Source organism: Geotrypetes seraphini, chromosome 16, assembly GCF_902459505.1.
Source record: "Geotrypetes seraphini chromosome 16, aGeoSer1.1, whole genome shotgun sequence".
Taxonomy (NCBI): Eukaryota; Metazoa; Chordata; class Amphibia; order Gymnophiona; family Dermophiidae; genus Geotrypetes; species Geotrypetes seraphini.
In genome coordinates, this window is record NC_047099.1 from 4,455,896 (window position 1) to 4,482,984 (window position 27,089).

Consider the following 27,089-nt stretch of genomic DNA (forward strand, 5'->3'; position numbering starts at 1 on the left):
CAACGATCATGGTACAAAATTTTCAGATACGCATCGGTGAAAGTCTTGGCCAAAAGCCCACCACAATCTGGTAAAAACTTTCTTTAAGTACTCTGCACAATTGATGTGGCATGAATGAGACATGAGAGTTTCTGCAATACCTAACTAATTTGTTTGGTTTAAAATTTGCCAACTGGATATTGCAAGGGTTAACAGCAGGGCACTTTTGGCCTCCTAAGCAAAAGGCGGTTAGTGCTCCCATGTTAATTTTTGATAGAATCTGAGTGGTAATTGGAATATTAGTGTACGATTCCCCTCCCCCCCCCCCACCCCCTACCCCAAAAAAAGACCTAAAAATAGGTGTGTTAAATCTAGGCTTACTACATGGAAAAAATCTCACAGTCCAAAGCATATTGGTACAAGAGCGCCTAAAATTGTTAAGGTCAGGTTAGTAGCCTTGTAAGAGGTGCCATGCAGGAGAGCTGGCTTTAGCTTTTGAGCCTAATGTCGGTAATTTGGTCAAAACTATTGTTTATTTAAAAAGCTTGATATACCTCCAGCCTCACTGGATCAGAGCAATTTACAAAATAAACATTCTACATTTGGTTGAAAAAAAGAACTCCATTAAATAGACAGAAAAGCCTAACACACATATATCCAAAATTCAAGATATACAAAGATGTCCATGGACGCGTTCACCCTAAAAGAAACTCAGTGTACATAAATCATGTCCAACCAAACTAGGTAAAGAATTAAAAATTTATACCCAAAGGAAATCATATTCGTATTCATCCCTCAAAGGCCTGCCTAAAATAATGCATTTTCAATAAAACGTAATATTTTGTAACTCATTTTGAAATGAGGCGCTAATCCTCTCCCTTCACGTCTAAAATTAATTCTAGCCTTCCCATTTTGGCCTAAATAAATACCTTCCAAGGTGCCAAAGTTATTAAGCTCATGAGGAGGTCATGATGTTTTCTAGGGTGAATGCACGATGACTGTGTAGGGTGTGTTTAACTGGCTATTTGTTGATAAGGTTTTCCTGTTAAGACAAAGAGGTTCTGGGAATCCACTTTTTAAGTCCTATAGACTTAGGCAAATAAGGTCCCTCAATGAGTCTCTGCACATGGGCCTGCATCACTCTTCATCCCCCACAAGTTGCCCCTGCTTGATGGTTTCCTTATTAACGTGAGGAAGTAAAAAGCACCTTTAGAGGGCAACTCAGTAAAGAGCGCCAAATGTTAGATGCTGAGGTGCAGCGCGCGACTTCTGTAATTGACTCTGGTGTCCTGATTTCATTATTGAATATTACTGTAAGTTGATTTTTTATATTCCAACATATAGTCACATCTACTTAGGCCCTGTAGCAAGTGTAAATACACATGCCTAAATGCAGCAAATAGGTAGGTCATATACATTATTCTATAAGTTACTTAGCTTACTAGGTGACACAAGGCCAGCCCATGCTCCTCCCCCTTTGAAAGTCCTCGTACCAAATGTGTGATAACATTATTAGAACACCAGTTAGTGCCGAACTAGATCTTTAATTAAATCTTTCTCCAAGCCTTTACCTACTGTGCTACCCTTCAATAATGGCTTTCTGTCCTATTTGATATGTGGTTCTCCCCCTTTCTCCCTTATGTATGTCATAATCAATATTATGCCAATTTTATTTTTTTAATGTTTGCCGCTTAGAAGTTTGATAAGTGGAATATCAAACTTGAAACTTAACATTTTCAAATAATTGCCTTTAAATCTTGTGTTTTGTTTTTCTTGTTTACTTTCCTGCAGTTCTCCAAGAAGCTAAGAGAAATGTCGTAAATGGGAATAGAGACCAGACTCTGCTGGGTGGACAGATGACCATAATATAGGAATTTGACGGAAAGAACTGGGGCGGATTCCAGTTCTCAATCAGTCCTCATTAGTGTCAAAATTAGAAATCATTGGATAGTGTGTAGTAATAAAATGAGATTGAGAATTGAAGAAACATTGTGAGTGAGCATCATTATCTGCTTTGGTAATAAAGAACGAGGAAGATGATGAATGAGGCCTAGTATGTCTACAGCAGGGGTGGGCAATAGCAGCCCTCCAAGGACACAATCCAGTCAGGCTTTCAATATTTCCACAATGACTATGCATGAAATCTATGGAAACAGTTCATGCAAATTAATCTCTTGCATATTCACTGTGAAAATCTTGAGACCCTGACTGGGTTGTGGTCCTCTAGGACTTGATAAATGTCATTCCAAGCAGGCAAATGGAATAAATGTCTAACCACCCTCATTTCAAATGCACTCTCCTACCAAACCTTCAGGAAATCAATTTAAACCTATCTCTTTGATAAATTTCTCTGACTCCCTTCCTACCTTGTTGTATCTCTGATATGCCTCCGGATATACCTGACTACTCTTGACTTGCTAATGTAATTTGAAAGTCTTTTCTGTAACATCGCCATCTGTGTACAGTATCTTCCTCTGTAAACCGCTCTGAACTGCTGTGGTATTGCAGTATACAAAAATAGTTATCATTATTATTATTAAAACCAGTGATAAAAGTTGAAATGACACTTTCCAAATTATGGAACTATATTCTACTGTCCGGAGGAGGAGGGCTCCACCATTTGACCAGACAGAGTTCTGTTCCAGAAAGTTGCTGAAGGTAAAACGCATACTATGCCCGATATTCAGAGCAATTTAACCAACCGGGAACGGCTATCTCCTGTTGAATATCCAGCTTAGCATATTAGTCAGTGAATGACAATGTCATGTGACAGAGCTGGTCACTGCCAGCGTTCTGCAGTTCTCCAGCTAAGTTCGGCAACCAGATAGAGCTGCCTAAACGAGTGGTCTACCTTCGTAGCAGCCGTCTGTTTTGGCTGGGCAAAAATAGACTGGAAATTCAATACCGGTTGCTGGATATGGTACCAACATTGAATTTCCAGTATATTTGTTGACCGCAGTAGATCACCAGTGATCTTCTGAGGTCTAATTATCGGGGGGTGGGGGGGGGCTGTGACCAAGTAATATCAGGGAGTGTTTCAATTACACATTACAAATGTGAAATTGCTGAAAATGAGAGAAAAACATTAAATTCTGACATATTTTTCCAAAGCCCTTAAGAAACTATGGCAGGAACAAACCCAGTTAAGGTCTGGAATGTTGGATGTGGGGGATGTCAGCGAGAGAGGTCCAGGATGTCAGGGGGGGGAGGTCCAGGATGTAGGGCTCCATGGCTGAGCTGATCCTGACAGGGGGAATCCCCAAAACTGGCTCAGCTGATGGGGATTCTTTCTGCCGCAATTAGTTGATGGAAAGCCTAAGGGTTTTTGGGTTGTTTGGGGATTTTTTGCTCTTTGGGTGGTGGGTCGTGACCACTGGGGGAGAAAGGTTTGTCATGCCTTAAATCCTCAAGTGGTCTTCTTGTCAGTTTGGGTACCTTTGTGGAACTTAGACACAACTCAGTGTCTAACAGGTCTAAGTGCCGTCATCTTAGTTCCCTCTAGGAAAGCTTTGAATATGGCTGGGGAATGTCCAGGTTGAAGCCTACCCTATTCAAGCCCATAACACACCTCCCAACATGCCCCATTACTCTCTGGATGCACAGCAGCTTAGAAGTGCTGCTGCATGTCCAGAAAATTTGTCACACTAACACATACAAAGCAGGAATATAGCACAGAGAGCTGATATGTGAGAGAGAGCAGTAGAGTTCTAACTTCATTTTCGGTTCCCTCAGCGAAGACCAGAGAGAATGGAGCCAGGAGCATGAGAATCTTTAACATGGTGACCTCTGTCTCCTAGGATAGTCCTAACAATCTCCTTAGAGCAGGAAAAGTTCTTCTGTGGTTAGAAATTAGGAGCAGGGCACTATCTATGTTCAGGACCATATTTTTTGAGTACAATAGGCCTATTACTAAGCTGGGAAGAACTATGTTTGTGTATTGGATTATACACATCTCACGCATGTGTTGACGATATAATTGATGTTCCAAAGCAAGGGTGAATGTTATCTTATGAGGGTTGTTTTTGGAACACAGAGTGCTGATAAGAATGTCCCAAAAGAGCCGGTCTGTTGGACTCTGAGCGCTTCCTTGGTTCCTCTTATTTCACCAACTCCATTCAGCACCAGTAAAAAAACAAATGATACATTCATGGGTTTTAAGAGGTGGCCATTAATCTGATAACTGTGTTAGGAACCAGAAATTTGCAAACTACCATTAACCACTCATTTTCAGAAAAATGTATCTGTGAAATCCGACCATTGTAGCTGCCAGTCGGAGTCAGAGGTGTTGAGTTTGTAAGTGACAGAGTAAAGGGATGGCCAAGAATTGATGAGTTAAAGGATTTACAAACTATATAATAAACTGCTACTACTTCTATAGCGCTACCAGACATACGCAGCGCTGTATATCAAAACATGAAAGAAATAGTTCCTACTTAAAAGAGCTTTCCATCTGGTTAAGACAGAAAAACTGAACAAAAAGGTCATCTATACTCACTGCTCAGGAGGGGGAATTACAGGTATGGGTGCTTAGTAGTGCTATCCAATTCAGGGAAACATTTTTTTTTTCCATTCAACTCTATTTGATCTATTGAATTTGGTTTTTCAATTCAGTTCAACTTTCCTGCCCAATCTCTTTTTTTTGGTTTTTTTTTAATGTCCCGGCAGGTTTATTTTGTACTCTTTCCACGCCACTAGTGTGGTATAAACAAAACAAAAAAGACTTTTCCTCTCTCTGTTAGATCCTAGCTCACATCTACTGTCGAACACTAGCCAGGACATACATTTCAAATCTGACATATTTTAATCACAAAATAGAAAATTAAATTATTTTTTTCTACCTTTTATTGTCTGGTCTTTTTATTATTCAAATCGTGTTGGACGCAGGCTCTGGTTTCTGTTTCTCTTCTTTTAACTTGCTGACTAGGGTCTCCTCTCCTGCCCATTTGACATTTTCTTTTTTCTCTATTCTCACCATTCATCTTTCATCTCTGTACGTCCTACCCTTTCCACTGCTATATCTAACATGTTTCCCACTATCTACCATCTGCCCACCAGGGCTTCCCTCTGCTGCATCATCAGTGATGTCATCAGCGATGTGGCAGAGGGAAGGCCCCAGTGGGGCAGGCCAGGAGCAGACTGTCCAGAGTGCTACCACTGCTACTTTAGGAGACCCGGACGTATTTCAGGAGATTCAGGACACACTGAATCGGTGAGTCCGATTTTTTAAGAAAAATTGATTTGAATCGGTGAATCGGGTAGAACTAGTGCTTAGCAGTTGGGTTGGAGTTTGCAATTGAAAGCAGATTCAAAGAAGTGGATTTTAAGTCTGGATTTGAATACTGCCAGGGACAAAGCTTGAAGTATCCAGTCAGGCAGTTTGTTCCAAACATACAGGGCAGCAAAGAAGAGGGAACGGAGCCTGGAGTTGGCCATAGAGGAGAAGGGTACAGATAAGAGACTTACTTCTAAGCATAGGTCGTTGTGCGGAGTATAGGGAGAGAGGAGAGTTACTGAGGAGCTTTGGAGTGAATACACTTGTAAGTCAGTAAGAGAAGTTTGATAACCGTGCCAAGCTCTACACTTGTGGAGATGGTGCGGTATACAAACCTAAGGTTTAGTTTAGTTTTAGTTTAGTTTGATCTATCTGTATGCAGAAACGGATAGGCAACCAATTAAGTGACTTGAGGAGAGGACTTGTGTGGACATAGTGTCATTGGCAGAATATGAGGCTTGCAGCAGCCTCAATGTAGCTCACCTTCAGTAACTTCTGAAAATGTGTGAGCTAAATCCATGGAATAGGTTTGAAAGGAAAGTTGAAGAGGTTGTGGTGAACGCTGATGAGTTATAGACAGTTCTAGAGGGAAAAATCTCATTTCAGCATCATATCTACTCTCGATATGTTGGAATTAACATCCTGGGATCCCAGGAGGACTTTATCAGCTTATTCCAAATGTTTGCTAGGTGAATAAGTTTCAGTAGTTTTTACATTGGTGGCTCTGAATGTCATCTTTCATTAATTTGTATGAGTAAAACAGGATCAGGATCTCTGAGTCTTTCTTGTTCTTGGGTGTACAGTACAAAGATTTGCCGTGTTGTTTTACCTTATTCTCCTGGACATGTAGCAGTTCAGCAATACTGATTTCTACACTCAGTCTAGGGTTACCATTTTTGCAGTGACAAAAAAAGAAGACAAACTGGTTGCTACCTTTGCTAAAGAAATACTTAATCATAGCAATTGAGTCAGTGGCGTAGCGATGGAGAATGGTGCCCGGGGCAGTGGTACCCAGCATTGCCGTGCTTTACACCTTCCCACTGTTTGGGCATGCCCCCCTTACCGCTTGGGAGCACCCCCATACCATTTGACCACCTCCCACTGTTCCCTGGTGCTTGGGCTCATCCACTCCCTCATACAGTCTTGAAATGTTCGCCACACCACTAGCACCTTCCAGCAACTGTTCACGCCAACATTGGCTTCCTTCTGATGTCACAGAATGGTCCTGCATGGAAGCTGTTGCTCAAGCCGGTGAATATTTAAAGAGGTACACTGGGGCGGAGGGGAAGAGAGGTGCCGGTAGCCCCCCAACCCCTTAGTATCAAATTTCAGGTTTCAAGTTTATTTCAAATTTCTTATACCACCTAATCAAATTTCTAAGCGGTGTACAATTATAATAAAAGTATATACAACATACGAAGATTAAAATTAGTACATGAAACAATAAAAAAGAGTTACACCACGGACAAACAAAAAACAGGAGGAAAAAGGTAAGAACTACAATATACAGAAACAAAGAAACAAATAAGGAGAGAACAATGGGAAGGGTTAGACTGAAAAAAGTGTGGTTTTGCCCTTACAAGGGCAGTTATGATTCAAAAGCATCAAGGATTTTAGTGAATGAACACACATCAGTGATTATTGTCTAGTTAATCTATTTTTCAAAGACTTCCAGATTTGAGCTTGAGTCCAAGCGTACTTATCAGAAGAGTAGGTATATCTCAACAACTTTGGTTGACTTCTGAGATACATGTGAACATCTTTGCTTAACATATGCTTAAAGTTTATGCTGCACAAACAAAATTCCTTTGATAGATTCAACCAACAGGGAAACTTAGAAGAGATCAACAATGTTTTTTTTTTCTCTCTTTAACATCTCTCTGTGTCCAGACTGACTACTAGGCAGAGATGGTTTCTCTCATTAGGTGGGTTTGTGTGTTGGTCATGTAGGCACATTAAAAAAGCCTGGAGGATATATGATAACCCTAACTCAATTATCGGTATCCCTCAGCTCCAGGTCGTTTGGGACTGGACAAGCCAGTTTTGGTTTCATTCCCAGCAAATAAGCAAATGCCGCTTTGCCTAGCTTCTGATCGTCAAAATATATACCAATTTAAGCAGAATATACTTAAGGTAGAGTGACTAAAATGGTATTGCACAAATAGAAAAGTCACTACATCACAATAACAATAATGTTACTCTGTTGCTCATATATCATTCAGTAGAACTCTGCTCAGAGACATGAAGGCAATTTGTTACGCCTCACCACCCAATCATTGCAGTGTTCAAACAATATATGTATATAAGGAATTACTTTAGTTATTATGTTGCTAGCTCTTACAGCTATGCTGAGCTTTTCATCCAAGTAACAATTGTTTGAAAAAATGACTTGAAAAACTTATCTTTTTAAAGTGTGGCTGGTTCCGACGTGCCACGTTTCGACCCTGCGTCAGGGAACCGGCAGCAAGAATAGTTACAATGGAGGTGAAAGCTCTGAAAGTAAAACGGCATGAATTAAAACCTACAAACTTTAATACTCCAATATCTAAAAATATTAAATATATATCTCTCAAAGCTTTACAACATATGAATGAAACATCTAAAGGAAGGTGCTCACCATGAAAAAAACCCATGATCACGCTGAATTTTGAACGCTGTATCTCTAAGAATGTACACGAACGCCCGCACACCAGATGGAAAATTTAAAGGTTAATGCACGTCGGTAAAACCTGACGTAACCATGCAAAAATTTTTTACGTATAATACTGCTGACCCTTTCAACCCTATACGTCAAAGAGTGACGTCAAAATCATGAAGAATGCCCCATTAGGTCCACGGAGCAAACTAAGCATGGATTGTACAGAAATTATTTATTTGTTATAATACAAAAAGAAAAAGAAAAAACTCATAAAAAAGCCCTCCACTCCAACTCACTATTTAATCCTTGTGGAGCTAAGGTCCCTAGGGTATAAATCCACCTCTGCTCTATTGCGTGTAGCCTCGCTTGCAAGTCACCACCTCTGGGTAAAATGGGCGCATCGAGGACAGAGAAACGCAATGAAAATATAGGGTGTTTCACAGAAAGCCAGTGATTAGTAAGAGGAGCTTCCAGTACTTCCTTGCCTAATCTGCTGATATGTTCCCCTATTCTAATCCTTATGCTTCTGACAGTGTGGCCAACATATAGCATCTGGCATGGACACTCAATGACATATACCAGCCCTTGGTTTGGCAATTAGTAGATCTTACAGAGGTGCGCTTCTTAACCCATTCGGGAACATGAATATCCGCTAGTTTGACACTATATTGGCAGATGGTACACGCAGAGCATGGTAAATGTTCGCCAGAGGAAATGTGAATTAAAGCCTCAGAATGGTATTGGGCTCTGGTAAGGTGCTGTTTTAAGTTCCACCCTCGGGAATAAGCAAATTTAGGAGAGTTTTCAAAAATGGTGTGATACTGTACAATATTCCAGTGTTGGTTGATGATTTTTTTGATTTTGAAAGCAAGTTGAGAATATGGAAGCACACACACTATATCAGTGTCATCACTTTTTGGACTAGGTGTCAACAAATTTGCTCTATTGGACCAAAGTGCTCTTTTATAAGCTTTTTTAATAATAGAAGATGGATACCCCCTAGCTTTAAATCTGGCTTTCATCTCTTCAGCTTTTGCCACAAAATCATCTTTTGAGGAACACAGACGTCGTAAACGCAAAAAATTGCCCCGTAGGGATATTATTATGGAGGTGTTTAGGATGGTAACTTTCATATCTTAAAAGATTATTACGGTCTGTGGATTTCCTGTAAATGGTGGTATGCAGCTTTCCCTCACTCAAAAGTATATTTATATCTAAAAAAGATACAGATTGAGCATTACACTGAGCTGAAAATTGTAAATTGAGATCTTGTTGATTAAGCCAAATCAAAAAACTCTCTAATTCCAAGTTTGTACCTAACCATATGGCAAATGTATCATCAATATATCGCTTCCATAACAGCAATTTGGAAAAATGAGCTGAAGGATATAGATGTTGTTCTTCAAAAAAAGCCACATACAGGCATGCTATATGTTGGCCACACTGTCAGAAGCATAAGGATTAGAATAGGGGAACATATCAGCAGATTAGGCAAGGAAGTACTGGAAGCTCCTCTTACTAATCACTGGCTTTCTGTGAAACACCCCATATCTTCATTGCGTTTCTCTGTCCTCGATGCGCCCATTTTACCCAGAGGTGGTGACTTGCAAGCGAGGCTACACGCAATAGAGCAGAGGTGGATTTATACCCTAGGGACCTTAGCTCCACAAGGATTAAATAGTGAGTTGGAGTGGAGGGCTTTTTTTATGAGTTTTTTCTTTTTCTTTTCCTTTTTGTATTGTAACAAATAAATAATTTCTGTACATTCCATGCTTAGTTTGCTCCGTGGACCTAATGGGGCATTCTTCATGATTTTGACGTCATTCTTTGACGTATAGGGTTGAAAGGGTCAGCAGTATTATACGTAAAAAATTTTTGCGTGGTTACATCAGGTTTTACCGACATGCATTAACCTTTAAATTTTCCATCTGGTGTGCGGGCGTTCGTGTACATTCTTAGAGATACAGCGTTCAAAATTCAGCATGATCACGGGTTTTTTTCATGGTGAGCACCTTCCTTTAGATGTTTCATTCATATGTTGTAAAGCTTTGAGAGATATATATTTAATATTTTTAGATATTGGAGTATTAAAGTTTGTAGGTTTTAATTCATGCCGTTTTACTTTCAGAGCTTTCACCTCCATTGTAACTATTCTTGCTGCCGGTTCCCTGACGCAGGGTCGAAACGTGGCACGTCGGAACCAGCCACACTTTAAAGATAAGTTTTTCAAGTCATTTTTTCAAACAATTGTTACTTGGATGAAAAGCTCAGCATAGCTGTAAGAGCTAGCAACATAATAACTAAAGTAATTCCTTATATACATATATTGTTTGAATACTGCAATGATTGGGTGGTGAGGCGTAAAAAATTGCCTTCATGTCTCTGAGCAGAGTTCTACTGAATGATATATGAGCAACAGAGTAACATTATTGTTATTGTGATGTAGTGACTTTTCTATTTGTAGCTTCTGATCGTGGCAGAGCCTAAATCATATTGCACTAAATCTGTTATAACCTCGTGCACTAAAATTTTGACGTCTTTCTCTCAAAGAGAGGAGCTGTGGCGGTGCCTGACCATAGACCTCTCGCTGTGTGCCAGGGGGTGATGCCAGAGGTCAGGCACAGCCATTTCGGAAGATGGTAGCGGTGAGGGCGGAAGCCGTCCGGAGCAAGTATCCTTCAATTCTCCAACGTCTTTGTGCCGGGTGCGTTCCACATGTCTTTGTGACATCATAAGGGGAAAGCATCACTGTTTATACATAAGAAGCGCCATCTCTGGATCAGACCTTTGGTCCTTCAAGTCTGGTGTTCCGCACACGCGGAGGCCCTGCCAGGTGTAAACCTGGTGTAATTTTTAGTCAAAAATGTAAAGAAACACACCACTTATAGAGATGCTACAACCACCTAAGCTTTTTTACTTATTTTTTACTTTTTAACAAAAATTTCCTTCAGAAAAACTTCTTCAGAAAAATTATTACACTGTATTCACTCAGGAAAAAGCCTCAGAGTAGGAGCCCACGCTCAGTCTTATCATAGACTTATCTTTCAGCGTGTTTTTTTCGCTCCATGGTTCCAGTCATTGGCTAAAAAACCTGAGACTCAATTTTTAATAATAAATAGTTCAAAACGTTTTTATCATAAATATCTTTACAAATTTTTAAATCTTTGAAATAACTACTTTTTTTATATTTAGCTGTGGATGCAACACTTCCTTAGTTTGAAAAAACTAGCAACCAAACATTTATTATTATTAACTATTTATTATTAAAAACTGAGTCTCAGGTTTTTTAGCCAATGACTGGAACCATGGAGCGAAAAAACCACGCTGAAAGATAAGTATATGATAAGACTGAGCGTGGGCTCCTACTCTGAGGCTTTTTTCTGAGTGAATACAGTATAATAATTTTTCTGAAGAAGTTTTTCTGAAGGAAATTTTTGTTAAAAAGTAAAAAAATAAGTAAAAAAGCTTAGGTGGTTGTAGCATCTCTATAAGTGGTGTGTTTCTTTACATTTTTGGTAGAATATTCTTTAGAGCCACTTTGGGTGACAGTCTCTGAGTAATTTTTAGTCACCCATATCCCTCTATGCCTCTCGTAAGGAGATGTGCATCTAGTTTGCTTTTGAATCCTAAGACGGTCGATTCCGCAATAACCTCCTCTGGGAGAGCATTCCAGGTGTCAACATTGTATCTGTAGCAAAGTTAAGGTTCCCCTGAGTATTACTGGTTGAGAAACAGCAAAGCCCGAGACGAGCAAGTGGAAAGGGTTTGGGCTCGCTTGAGAGGTGTCAATTCCTCCTCTTACTTGTGTTTCCCTGAAAATAAGACACCGTCATATTAATTTGGGGCTCAAAAAAGGCACTAGGTCTTATTTTCGGGGGTGTCATCTCTCTCTTCCTCTCCTCCACCCCAATTCTTCCTATTTCCTTTCTCCCCCCCCCCCCCCTCCCATATGTGCAGCATCTTTCCTCCCCTCTCACCCATCCCCTTTGTGCATTATCTCCTTCCCTCCCATCCCCTTGTGAAGCATCTTTCTATTCCCCATCTCTCCCTCCCATCTGAACCGCGAGGCAGCCATCTCCACAGGCAGCTTCGCGGACTACTATCTCCTGGGCCTTCCGCTGCTGCTGATGTCATCAGAATGCCGAGCGCCAACGCTGCCGGTTTGGTAGAAGGTACTGGAGCGCGCGATCAGCGCCGGCACTCTGATGACATCAGCAGCAGAGGAAGGACCAGGAAATAGAAGGCCGCGAAGCTGCCTGTGGAGATTGCAGCCCGTTGGTTGTAAGGTACTGCCGGCTGGGGCTTCTGTTCGACAAGGGGAACGGCGGTGCCTTTAGGGACTTTAGCCATTTCTGTCGTGTCTCCGCTTGGCGCCTTCTTGAGCTGAATCGGGAGAGTATTGTGGACGGTTTAAAGCCTTCGATTCATTCGCAATTAGTTCCAAACGTCCTGGCTTTGCTCCCAGGGTTCCCTCGCTTTGCACTTTTCCCTGTTGATTTTAGACTCTCACCGGGGTCCCCCTGCTCGTGATCTAACCACATGGAACAATTTGCTGGTGGCTACAGCAGTGGTCCCCAACCCTGTCCTGGAGGGCCGCTAGGCCAATGGGGTTTTCAGGCTAGCCCTAAAGAATAGGCACGGAGCAGATTTGCATGCCTGTCACTTCCATTATATGCAAATCTCTCATGCATATTCATTAGGGCTAGCCTGAAAACCCCATTGGCCTGGTGGCCCTCCAGGACAGGGTTGGGGACCACTGGTCTACAGAATCGATCATTTCGCTCACTGCTCCCCTATTTCAGGAGCGGGTAACTCTGGCTCTCCAGGGCCGGAATCCAGTCGGGTGTTCAGGATTTCCCCCAATGAATATGCATGAGATCTATTTGCATGCTCATTGGGGAAATCCTGAACACCCAACGGGTTTTCGAGGACCGGAGTTGCCCATCCCTGCCCTATCTAGATGTTATAAATATGTTACAAGGCAATGACAGCAGCCAGTGCTGTGTAGACCCCCTCCCTCTTCTCTGTCCCACCCCTACACAATCCTTCCCTGCCCCCTCCCACTGTTGCATTCTACTTCTAAGGTTTCTGGCGCAAGTAGCAAACCCCCCCCCCCCCCCCGACCTGCTGTCGTGCCTGCGTGGGCTCTCCCTCTAATGTCACTTCCTAGGCAAGTCTGACATCAGGCAGTGACATCAGAGGGCGAGCTGATGCAGGCTTGACAGCAGGTCGTGGGGAGGGGTTGCTGCTCGCGCCAGGAACGTTACAGAGGTACGGGGGAAAGGAAGCAGTGTGTGTGTGCGGTAGTGGGGGGCAGAGAGGAGGATGGGTGTTGCGCCCTTATCAAGACGGCGACAAGGGCAGACCGCACACCCCCCCCCCCCCCCTTACTATCCAACGGACAGCAGCTGAGGGAATGGAGGATCCTCAGTACTATAGGAGCTTTGATTATGGCCTTGAGTAATATAATGTTAGAGACCAAAGAGTAGGTGGATAACGCTTAGCTCTCTAATCTCATCTCATCTTTGATTTTTTTTTTTATACCGATTCATCCCAACAGGAGGGCTCGAATCGGTTAACAAAATATTAATAAAATTATACAGGAGATTAGAATAGAAACTATAACTTTTAGGCCAGAATTTTATCTTTTATGATTGATTATTACAAAAGAAGGATCATTAGTAAATTTCAAAAATAAATATGTCTTCAGTACTTTACGAAATGTGAGTAGATGAGAGAGAACTCTAATTATAGAAGGAAGGTCATTCCAAATTTTTACAAATAAAGAAAATGATTGACAAAAATAGGCCATAGTTTTTATTCCTTTAACAGTGGGAAAGCCAAGTTTATATTTCTGAGAACTTGATTCTGCTTTTGCTTTTTCTTTTTTTTTTTTTTTTAGGTGTTACTAAACCAAGCGACTCTTGGCCTGTGCCAACATGGTAAGTTTTAGTGCTGAGGATTCTGGAATAGAACATGGTGCCTGGAGTAAGAGAGAGGAGGACATCCATGCCCAGGGCAGAGGGGTCCCTAAGAGAGAGAATTCAGGGTGAGACAGAAGGTAATGCCTTTGGTTAACCTTGAGACAGAGGGTCCCTAAGAGAGAGCATGCAGGGTGGGAGAGAGGGTAATGCCTTTGGATAACCTTGAGACAGAGGGCCCCTAAGAGTGAGCATGCAGGGTAAGACAGAGGGTAATGCCTTTGGTTAACCTTGAAACAGAGGGCCCCTAAGAGAGAGCATACAGGGTGAGACAGAGGGTAAACCTTGAGAGAGAGGGGCCCTAAGAGAGAACATGCAGGGTGAGACAGAGGGTAGTGCCTTTGGTTCACCTTGAGACAAAGAGTGCCCTAAGATTTACCTCCTGTACATTGCATGGACGCTTTAAGGACAACTGTTGCTTTTTCTGTCCCCTGATAAATGTAGCATGGACGAATCAAAGTGAAAACAACAGAGCAGCAGGAAGAAGCAAAACGGAAAGAGCGTGAGAAGAAACTGCAGCTCTACACAGCTGCGACTAATACCATCTTCCAAAAGGTAAAGATGGATCCCGGTTCCAGAAAGAAAAGCACCAATGGTCAGTCCCCATTTCCTCTGACACTGGTCACTCTCCACTGCAAACCTAGCGCATATAAAGGAGAAGGTAGCCCCGCTAGCAGTGCTGCTAGTTAAATGCTTTCTTTTTCAGAGTCGGGTCACACTAGATTTTTTTTTTTTTTTGTTTCCCTCCCATGCTTGTCTCATTTACTATCATATATTGTATTTCCTCCCCCACTTCCCTTTCGGTTCTGTCTATGTTTGCTGATCTGTCTGTTATTGATCCTATCTCCCCGAATTTGGTGATGTATTATTTTTGTAGATTTGTTCATGGCTTTGTATTAAGATTAAGCGATTCATCAAATTTTAAATAAAACTTGAAACATTGGCTGGGGAGGATGCTCCCGCCCCTTGTGCGGGTTCCGAGGAGCGCTTTCTTCCCAGTGCTGATGCTTTTCACATTCTTGCTTTTCAGAGGGAGTTGCAGGAGCTGGACCAGGAGGTGCTGGAATTGACCAATCAGATTTTAGGGGCTAATCCGGACTTTGCCACACTCTGGAACTTCCGGCGGGAAATCTTCCTACACTTCGAGAAAGAAAAGTGAGCTCCCGCTTGGTCACTCCTGTAATTGTTAGCAAGGGTTTCCTCGTTCCCATCTGCCCTCTCTCCACCTTTCTCTTCTCTCTCTTTGTGCCATTTTATTGCTGTGTTGCTCTCCTCATCTCTTCCGTGACCCTTTTTACTAAATTCTTCACTCTATCCTCTCTTGCACTTTCTCTGCCTCCTCTCTCCCCTCAGGTCTGAAGATGAGATGCAGAAGTTGTATAAGCGAGAGCTCTCCCACCTGGAGTCCTGCCTGCGGGTCAATCCCAAGTCCTACGGCAGCTGGCACCACCGCTGCTGGGTGCTGGATCGAATGCCAGAGCCTGACTGGAGCCGAGAGCTAGAGCTCTGTAACAGGTTTCTGGAGATGGATGAGAGAAACTGTACGTCCAAACCGGGGTTTCCCGGGCTTCACCCACCCACTCCCATCCCCACCCATTCTCACTTCCCCTGAGTCTCACCTGATCTCTCTGTCTCACAGTTCACTGTTGGGATTACCGACGCTTTGTGGTATTACGCTCAGAGGTCCCACCAGAGGAGGAACTGTCTTTCACCCATGGCCTGATCACTAAAAACTTTTCCAATTACTCCTCTTGGCATTATCGGAGCAAGCTGCTCCCTCGGATCCACCCAGACCCTCAGCGACAGGGCCGTGTCACAGAGGAAGTGCTGCTTAAAGGTATGGAATGATTTTTTTTTTTTTGGGGGGGGGGAGGGGAAGAAATCACTGCTCAATGGCATTTAGCACTGTCACTTTTTTTCTCCCCTTCCTCCCCCATGTCTTTCCTTCTTCTTTCCAGAGTTAGAGCTGGCACAGAATGCTTTCTTTACAGACCCCAGTGATCAGAGTGCCTGGCTGTACCACCGTTGGCTTCTGGGCAGAGGTACGCTATCCTTCCCCACTTAACCTACCCTCTCCTTCATCTACCAGCTATTTTTCCCATCCTGTGGTCCCATTTGTCGTGCATCAACCCTGTATTACGTCCGTATGTTCTTTCCTCAGTGGATCGTGAGGTCTCCATCCTCTGTATTTTCGTTAGCCGGGGCGGCGAATGGTTGTCTGTGGGGTTTTCCCATCCTGTAACCGTGAGTAAGGAGAATTTTCTCCTAAGATCATGCTTAATGAAATTCTGATAGTGGTTACTCCACCCTTGCTGCTGAAGGTGGTACAGGATTTCTTTGTTGTGGAGGTATCCAGACCCTTGTTTGTGGGGTGACGCTGACAAGATTGCTTTGTTCTGGGTTATTAGGTTTGTCCGGGATCCGATGACCTGCTTTTGTTCCTAAATGGGGCTCCGCTGATGGTTTCCTGGCGCTCTGTGGAGAAGAAGAACAAGTCAAGCTTCTTGTGGGTATCCTTTGAAGAGGGGGTGAAAGGCTGCTGGAAAGAGGTCACTTCTGATTATTCATAAAGATAATCCATTACATGTGTTATGCAGAAGATACTGTCTCTCTGTGGCCTCCACCTCTGCCCTTGATTTCATCTGCTTTCCCTAACACGGGCTATCTTCAGCTCTGTGACTTGCCTGTGGGGTTACTCAGTGACCTCTGCCCCGAGCACACCTTCCGTGTGCTCTGGAAGGATGGAGCGGCACAGAAAGAGTGTGCCTTGTACAGAGGTAAGAACAACGCCTCCCATCTGTGCAGACACAGAGTTCTTTTAATTCCATGCAAACTGGGCAAGCTTGGGATGGAAATTCACCAGTAAAGCTGAATAAATTTTCCATCTCAGATGAGAATTCTATATATGGGCAGCTGACATACAATTTTATTATTATTTATGAAGAAGGACATACGGTTTTCCTGTGTGTGTCTTTGTATATCTGTGTGTTTTTATTTATTTTTTATTAATTTTAACAGTGTATAATACATACAGTATTCTAAAACAATTAAAGTCCACATCAAGAAAGAGAGAAGAGCAATATTTAAATATATTAACATCATATAAGAAATATTGCCTGTAATACAAAAGGTTTTTTAAAATCTTGCTTTGAACATCTGCCTCTTTATCTAAGAGGAATCTTTCTAACTGATCAGGTTTGAAAAAAGCATATGAAATATTTAAATATGTAATCATACATTTGACCGGAAATTTTAAGAAAAGTTGCACCCAATTGCAATACTCTACATTTATATTGAAGAAATTGTTTCCGCCTAAATTGGGTAGTTCTACAAATATCCGGAAACATTTGCAATTTCTGACACAAAACAAGATATCTTTTTTCAAAACACTTTTATCATTCTCTGAGGAGAAAGTGACCAATAAGGTAGCACGTTCAGAAATTTCATCCTGAGAAATTTCCAGAAATACTATTTTAAAAAAAGTCTGTGTGTTTTTATGAGCATGTTTAAGTATGGTTTTTTTGCGTTTTGCATCTGTTTGCATATGTAGAATAAAGCGAGAATGTGGTGAAATCAGTTAGCGGGTTTCAAAAAGGTTTGGATAATTTCTTAAAAGAGAAGTCCATAGGCCATTATTGAGATGGGTTGTGGAAATCCATTGCTTATTCCTAGGATATTTTTTCTGTCATAGCCCCACAATTATGGAATAACTTGCCCCTGTACCTTAGAACTGAAAAGGATTTAAAGCAGTTTAAAAGTAGCTTAAAAAGTTTCCTTTTTAAGGACGCATATAACGTATGAAACCAATTTTCCTAATCCTTTCTCAACCTATCTTTTTCCTCATTTCCTTCCCTTACCTCATGTTTTTTTACCTCATATCTTTTTATTTTTTTATACAAATGTAATTTTACCCTTCTTTCCTTATGTGTCCGTTAGTCTGTATAATTTTAATTTTATTTTTTTTAACATTGTATTAAAGTTTAACTAACCTTGTATTTGTATTATTTTTCTTGTTTCTGTAAATCGCTTAGTAAATTTAAATAAGCGATTCAACAAATCTTGAATAAACTTGAAACTTGAAAATCGGTTTTGCAACTTGGGATCTAGCTAGTTACTTGAGACCTGGGTTAGCTACTGTTGGAAACAGGATACTGGGCTTGATGGACCTTCAGTCTGTCTCAGTGTGTTCTAAAGCAAATAAAGACCATATGGGCCGCCGCGTGAGCGGACTTCTGGGCATGATGGACCTCAGGTCTGACCCAGCAAAGGCATTGCTTATGTTCTTATGGCCTATCCATGCCATCCTCTATCCCTTCCTCTCCCTTAAAGATTCTCTGTACTTGTCTCAAGCTTTTTTTGAATTCAGATATAGTCTTCATATCCACCAAGAGGTCATTGCACACATTCCATGAAACTATTTCCTCAGGTCATTTCTGAGTGTGACCCCTTTCAGTTTCATCCTCTGTCCCCTCATTCCAGAGATTCCTTTCAGTTGAAAGAGACTCACCTCCTATGCATTTATGCCATGTAGGTATTTAAATGTCTCTATCATATCTCCCCTCCCATGCCATTCTTCCATACTATATGCCCGTTAACAGTAAGAAGTAATCCCACTGCTGTACAGCACTTCTTTCAGAGTAACTTCACTATTATGTTTAAGGTCCTCAGCGGGCCACCACACACTCAAATCATTTCATAGTGTGGGGCTTTATGCTCCCATTCGTCACTGGACCCATAACTATGATTATAATTTTTGTTGAAAAAGTTTTTTATTAATGCTAAAAATACTTAGCTTATGGTTTTGACGCTAGCCGGGAGGGTTCAGAAACATCAGCCACCAACATGTTTCGCCCGTGTAACTCTAGGGCTTTATCAAGGCTCCCTCTCCCGTTCGTAGTCAGTTTACTCCCGCCATCACGCCATATACGAAAATCCCCACACTATGAAATGATTTGAGTGTGTGGTGGCCCGCTGAGGACCTTAAACATAATAGTGAAGTTACTCTGAAAGAAGTGCTGTACAGCAGTGGGATTACTTCTTACTGTTAACGGGCATATTATATGGGAATACTCTTCTTTCAAAAAGTGGTGAGTTGGGTGCCTAGAGTCTCATTCTTCCATACTACACATATTGAAATCTTTAAGTCTGTCCCTTTACGTCTTTGTGTCTTCTGCCTAACATATATGTTCTTGTCACCACCAATTCTGAAGCCAAAATGGCTATTAGGATTTCCCATAGAAGTCTCGTGAGACTGCCATGGGTGGTCCCAGCAGCCATTTTGAGATTAGAAACAGCATAAGCAGTGCTCAAAATGGCCGCTGGGACCTCCTGCAGCAGTCTTGGCAGCCATTTTGGCTGCAGAACTGGCATGGGCAAGAGCAACCAGGGTTCACTGTTGCCCTAAAGAGCCACTGGTCCACAAGGAGGTTTAAAGAGAGGCCTGAGGAGGACCTTCGGTTGGTGCGAGAGTGGAGGGAGGGATGTGGGCATGGAGACTCATCACCAGGGAGGGAGGGGCATTGGTTTCAACTGAAAATGGCAAAACCTGGATTTTGGGTCAGTTTTGGAGCTGAAACTAAAACTGGAATTCGGCCGGTCTCTAGTCTCTATGTCAGGTAGGTAGGAAAAGGAGTGAATTTCCCTTTCTGACCCTGCTACGATATCTTAATTCTTTCCAGGTTATCAGGAGAGCTGGAACCGAGACTCAGCCACTGAAGAGCAGATATTCAGGTACACGCGAGTCTCCTCTGTGTCAGTATATGCACATTTGCAGCATTTTATGCAACACCCTTCTGTCTGTACGCACACAGAGTCACCTGTTAGCATGATTTTGCTCCATGGGAATGCACAGGAGTTTCCGTTTGTTTGTCTGTTAGGTGTGAACTCTCCGTGGAAAAGTCCACCGTACTTCAGTCCGAGTTAGAGTCATGCAAGGAGCTGCAGGAACTGGAGCCCGACAACAAGTGTAAGTGTCTTATAGCGATGTCATTTCCTGCCGTGGAAGCCTGACTTCCTGTCACAAGGCCAGTGGTGAGGAAATTCATACTTATTTAAGCACATATAAGGGCTAGCCAGTTTACACAGAAAACAGCTTTATATCTCCAAAATGTATAAGGTGATCAGAGAAGAGAAAACTGTGTATACATGGCTAGATAGTGTTTGTGTGACGAGCTCCTATGTCTCCAGTGCGCCATATAGGAGGCATCTCCCTGGCCTCTGCTGGGCACAGCAGATCCTCTTCAGGATGTCTCTCAGGCCTTCCTCGGTGAAGTATAAATTTCTAATGTCTCCTTTCCTTTTTTTCCAGGGTGTTTGCTCACAATTATTCTCTTGATGCGTGCTCTTGACCCCCTGGGTTATGAAAAAGAAACTCTCGACTATTTCCAGACACTGAAGGTTAGGCAAGGGCAGGGTGAGAGGTTAGACAGCGATGAGGAGACAGGAAGGTGAAAACGGGGCCAAGAGGATCCTCAGTGGTGGGGGAGTGAGGAGTAAAGACTGTGATAGGCAAAGAGGATCTTGAGTGGTGGGAGAGGGAGGGGTCCCAAACTTCACCAGCAACACTATCTACTCCTTAGAAAATTAGAAAATGTTCAGACTATTCCTTATGTACTTCTTAATATCATAACAATTTTTATGTAATCCGCCTTGAACCGCAAGTTAATGGCGGAATAGCAATCACTAATGTAATGTAAAGCCTGGGACAGGCACAGAGGATCCTCAGTGGTGGGAGAGGGATGTTAGCACCAGTTTCAGGGAGAGCCTGGGGATCTTTATCTACCCTCCCTCCTTTTGTCTGTAGGCTGTGGATCCGATGCGCTCTGCTTACTTTAACGATCTCCGTAGCAAGTTCCTGATGGAGAACTGTATTTTAAAGATGGAATATGCGGATTCCCGAGTCATCGACCTGTCCCACAAGGTACTGCAGGCATCTATCCACGTGCAGAATCCCCTCATTGCCGCAGCCCTGTGAGGAACTGCTCCACAGAACTGAAAGACACTGCAGAAAGGATGTTCTCTCTGGGGAAGAATTTAGAGGGGGTGGGGGGTCTCATTGCTTAATACTAAAGTGGTCCCAGAATTTAGGACTGATGGTGATGCTCCTGCATTAGGGAATTTATCAGTGTGATTTTTTTTTTTTTTTAATTTCTTTATTTAGTTTTGCATATTACAACAAGTGTATCAGAAAAATTCATATAATCTTATATATGAATTTTTTTTTTTTTTAATTTTTCTGTTACACTTGTAATATGCAAAACTGAATAAAGAAATTATAAAGAAAAATTCATATAATCTTATAAATATACACTTGATTTTCTTCATGAACACTTTAAGTACAATATATCATACTTATATTCATATTTTATAATTATTTAAATATTATGTAATGCATTTAATAAATATGACAAATGTAAATAAAATAGAAAACCCCCCAATCCCTCCCTACCTATTTCAGAAAATCTAACCTAATACATCAAAATGTATTAATTAATTCATACATATTATGAGATAAATAAAATAATACCCACCCCCAGTGTGATTTTTTTTTTTAGGATTCATTTGTGTTAGGATTCCATCAGTGAAAGAGGGACGTCATCCTTTGGGGCACAGCTCATGGTTTGGGGACAGAAGGGACGCTTCAGCATTTGTTTTATTGTGGGGGGGGAAATGTAATATACCTCTTGTGTTTTTCCTTTGCCAAATGGGCTCCTACTGGTTCCAGAGATCTAAAGAACTGTTATTAATTAATATTTACATATACTGTAGTTTATGATGGATGTTGCTAATGGTATCATGTACTCTCCACTTTGCAAAAAAAACAAACAACACAAATGCTAGAGACGGCGAAAGAAAAAGCCTCCGTTACAGTCTGGCTCTACTCAAAGTCCCAACAAGGATCCAGGTTTCGGCATCAAATGACACTTTCCTCAGGGGACAGGTAAGAAGTGTAGTCAGAGCTTACGGCTGGAGGCGTCAGCGGAACGCTCAGCTTTTGGTTTGCCTCCAGCCGTAAGCTTCGACTACACTTCTTACCTGTCCCCTGAGGAAGGCGTCTTTTGATGCCGAAACCTGGATCCTTGTTGGGACTTTGAATAGAGCCAGACTGTAACGGAGGCTTTTTCTTTCGCCGTCTCTAGCGTTCGTGACGTTTACATGATCTAATCTAATCTTTGGTTTATATACCGGCTCATCTCCCAGCGGAGCTCGACTCGGTTCACATGTTGCAGATGTTATCCACGAGTCTTGTGATAGCCTTCCTTCCTATTTTCATATTGTTATTAATTAATCTATCGTGTGGTTCCTTGTCTCCCTCCCAGGGTCTGACCACCTTATACCATGAAGAGCAGCTCCTATTGATTACACACATGAACCTCTCGACCAATCAGCTGCGAGCTCTGCCCAGGGCTCTGGTCATGCTGCGATGTCTGGAGGTGAGAGCGGCCTGTTCGCTACCTTCCTCCTCCTCCTCCTCCTCTCGTCAGCACACCCAGGCTAAACCCTCTCACCTCGCTCTTTCTCTGCTCTCTCTTTTTGGTTGGGTTTTTTTCAGTTTGATTTTTTTTTTCTCTGTTTTCTCTATGTAATCTCTTTTTATTGACTCTTGTCTACACTTTCCCCTCTGTATTCACGGTGATAGGGGAAAAACAACTCGGCGAATGCAGAAAAACCGCGAATAACTATATGAAAATATGTTAATCGTGGTTTTCTGTTAAAAACCCTAAAGAAAATGCCAAAACCGCAAATAATCTGACCTGTTCCTGTAAAGAAAGTGCAGTGATTTTCTCTGACATAATTTTGGGAGCAGAGCCTACAAACGAAAAACCGTGAATACGGAGGGGGAAGTGTACACTGTGTTCTGTTTCCTCAGCCTTTCCTTTTCTCTTATTTTTCCTGTGACCTTTCTTTTCTTTCCCTCTCTCGTTTATTGGCCTCCTTTTGTCTTACTGCCAGTCAGGGGCGTGGGTCCAGGAAGTGACATCGGAGGAAGAGCCAGGTTGGGGGTTGCTGCTCACGTCAGGAATGTTACAGAGGGAAGGGGGAAAGGAAGCAGCACACACGCACAGCGGTGGGGAGGTGGATAGGAGGACAGTGCCCAGGGCGGATCATCCCCTTTACTATGCCACTGGGAATAGGCCACATCTTATGAGTCATGCTAGAGATGTTACATGTGTTCCACACAAGATACTCTGGCCCTGATTCTAGAAACGGCACCTAAATCAAGCCTAACGCTGAGCGTGACTTAGCCGTTCAAACTAAGTGGAGAATGAGCCTTAACGAACAATAATTGGCACTTAGGCGTCCAAAGGCTGTGGATGTCACTTTGTAGACGCGTTCATAATTTCATGGACGCCCATTTGTAAAACTCAGTAGGCATGGGCGTGGCTTAGGCGAGTCTTCAATATAGATGCCCTTTGATTCATTTACATAGCGTTGAGCGACCTAGGGCGTCCACATCATGCCTATATTGAAGGCGAATGAAAACCAGGTCTACTTTTGAGCTTAGTTTGGGCTTCAAATAGATCTGAGTTCTATGGACAGAACTTAGGCACTGTTTGGACGTCCTTCATGCGATCTGCTAAATAGCTCTCTGGGTTTTTATTTTTGCTTTGCAATGCTATTTGCTAATTAGAGGAAAAGATCCATTAACTGAAGCACAGCACATGAAAAACACAGCGCGATTCTACAAAGGACGCCTATCTGAGCCGTCTAATCCACGCCTAACTTTAGGTGCGTTTTGCAGAATCAGGGCCTTCGTGTCTCCTCATAACCACATCTGCTTTAGTGACTGACTGATGGCTGGCTGCTATGACTGTCCATTTAACAGTCTGTGTGTTTACCAAGACATTTCTAAAGAGATTAATGACAAGATACAGCCTGCTCTTTGCCCCTCCTTATGACCCTCAGGTGCTAGAAGCTGATGACAATATCATCGAGTCGTTAGAAGGACTGTCGCATCTCCCGAAGCTGGAAGAAGTTTCTTTAAGAAACAACTGTATCCTTAATGCCACATTTCAGAGTCTGAGGTTCTGGGGTGTATTTTTGTGAATCCTGGCTCTAGTGCGCTGGATTTGAGGATCCCACTGTGCTGAGAAGCTGAGGGTGATTCCTGGTACTAGTACTCTGGGATATGAGGATCACAATTTATTTGATAGACCACAAATATGAAACCAGGGTAAAAATCTAAGCGGTTTACAATATCTTAAAATAAAGAGGGAGGGGAACAAACACAATCAATAAACAACTACTAACCCTACAAACATCTCCAAAACATGAGGGGGAAAAATGGATTAGTTACAATAAAATCTGAAAAGGATAAAAACATAAGGTGTGGGATAAAATATATGATCTCACTGTTTTGCCTGTATTATAGGAGTTTGGCCAGCATGCCTGAGAAAAGTAATATGCCTTGAATTGAGCCTTAAATTTCAAAAATGAACTTTCTGTATGAAGGTAATAAGGTAAGGTGTTCCAAAGTGAAGGAACCATAACTGAGAATCTAGGCGTTAGAATGTGGATCCTGATGCGCTCATTATGTTAGATTGCAAAGCTTTTTATATTCCGGCATAGCCCTTATGAGTTCCAGGCGGATGACCGGAAACAAACCAGAGAAAATATTTCTTCACACAATGTATAATTAAACTCTAGAAGTTGTTGCCAGAGAATGTGGTGAAATCAGTTAGCTTAGCGGGGTTTAAAAAAGGCTTGGATAATTTCCTAAAAGAGAAGTCCATAGGTCATTGATGATATGTAATCCTACTGTAGTTCCCTGCTATTTTGAATGGGTTAAATGTATGTACTGAAAGTATTGTGAATGTTTTATTTACTTATTTTAAAAATTTCTATACTAAGTTGACGGAATAGCTGAGAGGCTGAGCGTGTGAATCCTGGCACTAGAGTGAGTGGATCATTTTGAGCTCAGGGACTGGGAGTGTGAATTGGGACACTAGTTCACTGGGGTGTGTGGATCCTAGTGTTGCATGGAGGGAAGTGTAAAGACAAAATAGGAATTGTAAAAGGAGTTGACTTCTTCCTTGACTCGGGTGTCGCTCGCAGGCATTCATCGAATCTCTGACCTTCAGCCCCTGGCCTCGTGCCCCAGGCTGTCCATCCTGAACCTCCAGGGAAATCCTGTGTGCGACAGTCCTAACGTCCAGTCTGAGCTGGTACTGCTGCTGCCCCGTGTCCTCCACATCATCACATGATTGGCTGCACACATGCATGTGACTGCTGTACACTTGCACCCTGTGGCGGTCAAAGATGTATTTATTATTGGCAGAGTAGAGAAGGGCTTTGGGATTATGCAAAGACCTCACTTTACCTGCACAAAGCAAAATAAATTTAAACACAGTCAGAAACATGATCATTCCTGGACTTTCTGTGAGCCTCTCCCATTCCCCCTCTAACTAGAAAGTATTCATCAAAGAGACAGCAGGATAGAGGGATATCCAGCAGAAGGCACTGTGTAACTTGCCCTGCAGTGCTCATCGTACAGAGGTCCCTGTGCAGCAGGACAAAAGAATGCCCAGCAGAGGGCACCATAGTTTAAACTTGCCCAGCAGTGGTTGTCACTTGAGATCGCAGGACAGCAGGATGGCCAGCGGCATGGTGAAACCTACCCTGTATGGTGATTCTGGCGGGTGACTTATCTGCAAGCTTACAGCAATTATTGGCAGCACTTTTGAGGTTTGGCAATTTCGAATATGACAAGCATGAACAGGAAGACTGCTGGAATTTTTCTTTTGTCAGCAAAACAAAGTGATCTCTGTTTGCAGAGCTGTGTGCCAAATATGTGTGTCACAGCTACTCGGTCCTTGTCCTACAGAGCCCAGAGTAACAGGGCTCTTCAGGTCACCTGCTGAAGGAGGTATCCTTTCCCAGCTCTGGGGTCTCCTCTCTTATCTCTATTTCACCTGCTGTCTTCTCTCACACTCTCCTGTCTCGTATCTCCACTGACTCTCTTCCCTCCTCTTTCTGCAGTCTCTAACCCAGCCCTGCGTCACCTCGTCCTCTGGCCCAAACTCTTCCTCACAGCAGGCGGCTGCACATTAGTGGAAGAAATGTTTCTTTCCCACACAAAGCCTTGTTCCGCTGGGCTGGGCGCGACCCTTCTCTCACCCTCTTCAGATTCAGGAATCTGGATTGGCGTGGCATTTGTGTATACCTTGCCAGAGTAACACTGCTGAGTACTCAAAAAGTGACACGCCCCATCGACTGCATCTCTAAATTTTGGTCACACCCTTTCTCTCTCCCCCTGTCACAGCTCTTCACATGCTGTTTCGAGCTGGATACATTAGCAGATACGAGAGAGGAGCAAGCCTCCTCTTGCTCCTGCCTGACAGTGTACTGGACTGTCCCTAAAAAAAGGTGTTTATACCAGCTTAAATAGAAATATAAAATGTGTACACATGTCGGTTATTCCGACAATGTTGGTACCCTTTTAGTTTGACCCTGACTCCTTATGTTCAAAGACAACTTTGGGATACCTGAATTGAGTATTATATCTATGCTGACGGTGCATTTATTTGGAACTGCTACATTGCTGCTGCTGCCTAGAAGGGGTGGGGGGGGGGAGGATTGGGGGGGTTTGGGATTTGGAGTTGTGTTGTGGCTTACAAAATTTACTTGATTTCTGTACTACTTGTGTTTATCTGTTGGTTGAATAAAAATCACTTTATCATAAAATGTGTACACATGAAAGTAAATCTAATCTAATCTAATCTAAACCTTAAGTTTATATACCGCATCATCTCCATGAGTATGGAGCTCGACACGGTTTACAAGAACTTAAAATAGTGGGTAGAGAAGAAGAAAAAGGATTACATGAACTTATGTGTAGAAGGGGGGAAGGATAGAGTTACAATTTGCTGAAAAGCCAAGTTTTCAGTTGTTTGCGGAATAACTGAAGGGAGCTCAGGTTCCGCAACGGGGTGGTGAGGTCGTTCCACAGACCTGTGATTTTGAAGAGAAGGGATTTTCCCAGTTTGCCTGAATAGTGGATGCCGCGTGGAGAGGGGAAGGCTAGTTTATGCCTTTGGGCGGGACTGGAGGAGTTGCTCAGTACCTCCTCACTTCTTGGTCACTTGAAACAGCAGACCAGTGAAACAGAAAACCATCATTGCATCACTCGGTTCTCATGAATCCCACTTCTAACATCGCAGTCTAACTGTTGTATAAAGCTCTGCTCTGATGAGTACCCTGGTAATACATTTATGGGGAA

At 42.5% G+C, this 27,089-nt stretch overlaps 1 protein-coding gene across 1 annotated transcript; it reads left to right on the top strand.

The window, feature by feature from the left end:
• The first annotated feature begins 12,051 nt into the window (after positions 1–12,051).
• Positions 12,052–26,424, top strand: RABGGTA (Rab geranylgeranyltransferase subunit alpha). Its single transcript, XM_033925340.1, has 17 exons — positions 12,052–12,175; positions 13,792–13,831; positions 14,315–14,425; positions 14,901–15,025; positions 15,224–15,411; positions 15,510–15,707; positions 15,829–15,912; positions 16,032–16,114; positions 16,279–16,380; positions 16,542–16,647; positions 19,549–19,600; positions 19,747–19,835; positions 20,178–20,266; positions 20,673–20,789; positions 22,189–22,302; positions 23,777–23,864; positions 24,926–26,424. The coding sequence occupies exons 2-17, from the start codon at positions 13,829–13,831 to the stop codon at positions 25,072–25,074; spliced, it is 1,698 nt and encodes a 565-aa protein (XP_033781231.1). The 5' UTR covers positions 12,052–12,175; positions 13,792–13,828; the 3' UTR covers positions 25,075–26,424.
• The last annotated feature ends 665 nt before the right edge of the window (positions 26,425–27,089 follow it).

Excerpts from the sequence above, each read along its gene's own strand:
- RABGGTA (XM_033925340.1), top strand. Across the intron at positions 15,026-15,223 it reads CTACACTTCGAGAAAGAAAA|GTCTGAAGATGAGATGCAGA; the intron begins GTGAGCTCCCGC and ends CTCTCCCCTCAG. Across the intron at positions 19,601-19,746 it reads ACTGAAGAGCAGATATTCAG|GTGTGAACTCTCCGTGGAAA; the intron begins GTACACGCGAGT and ends TTTGTCTGTTAG.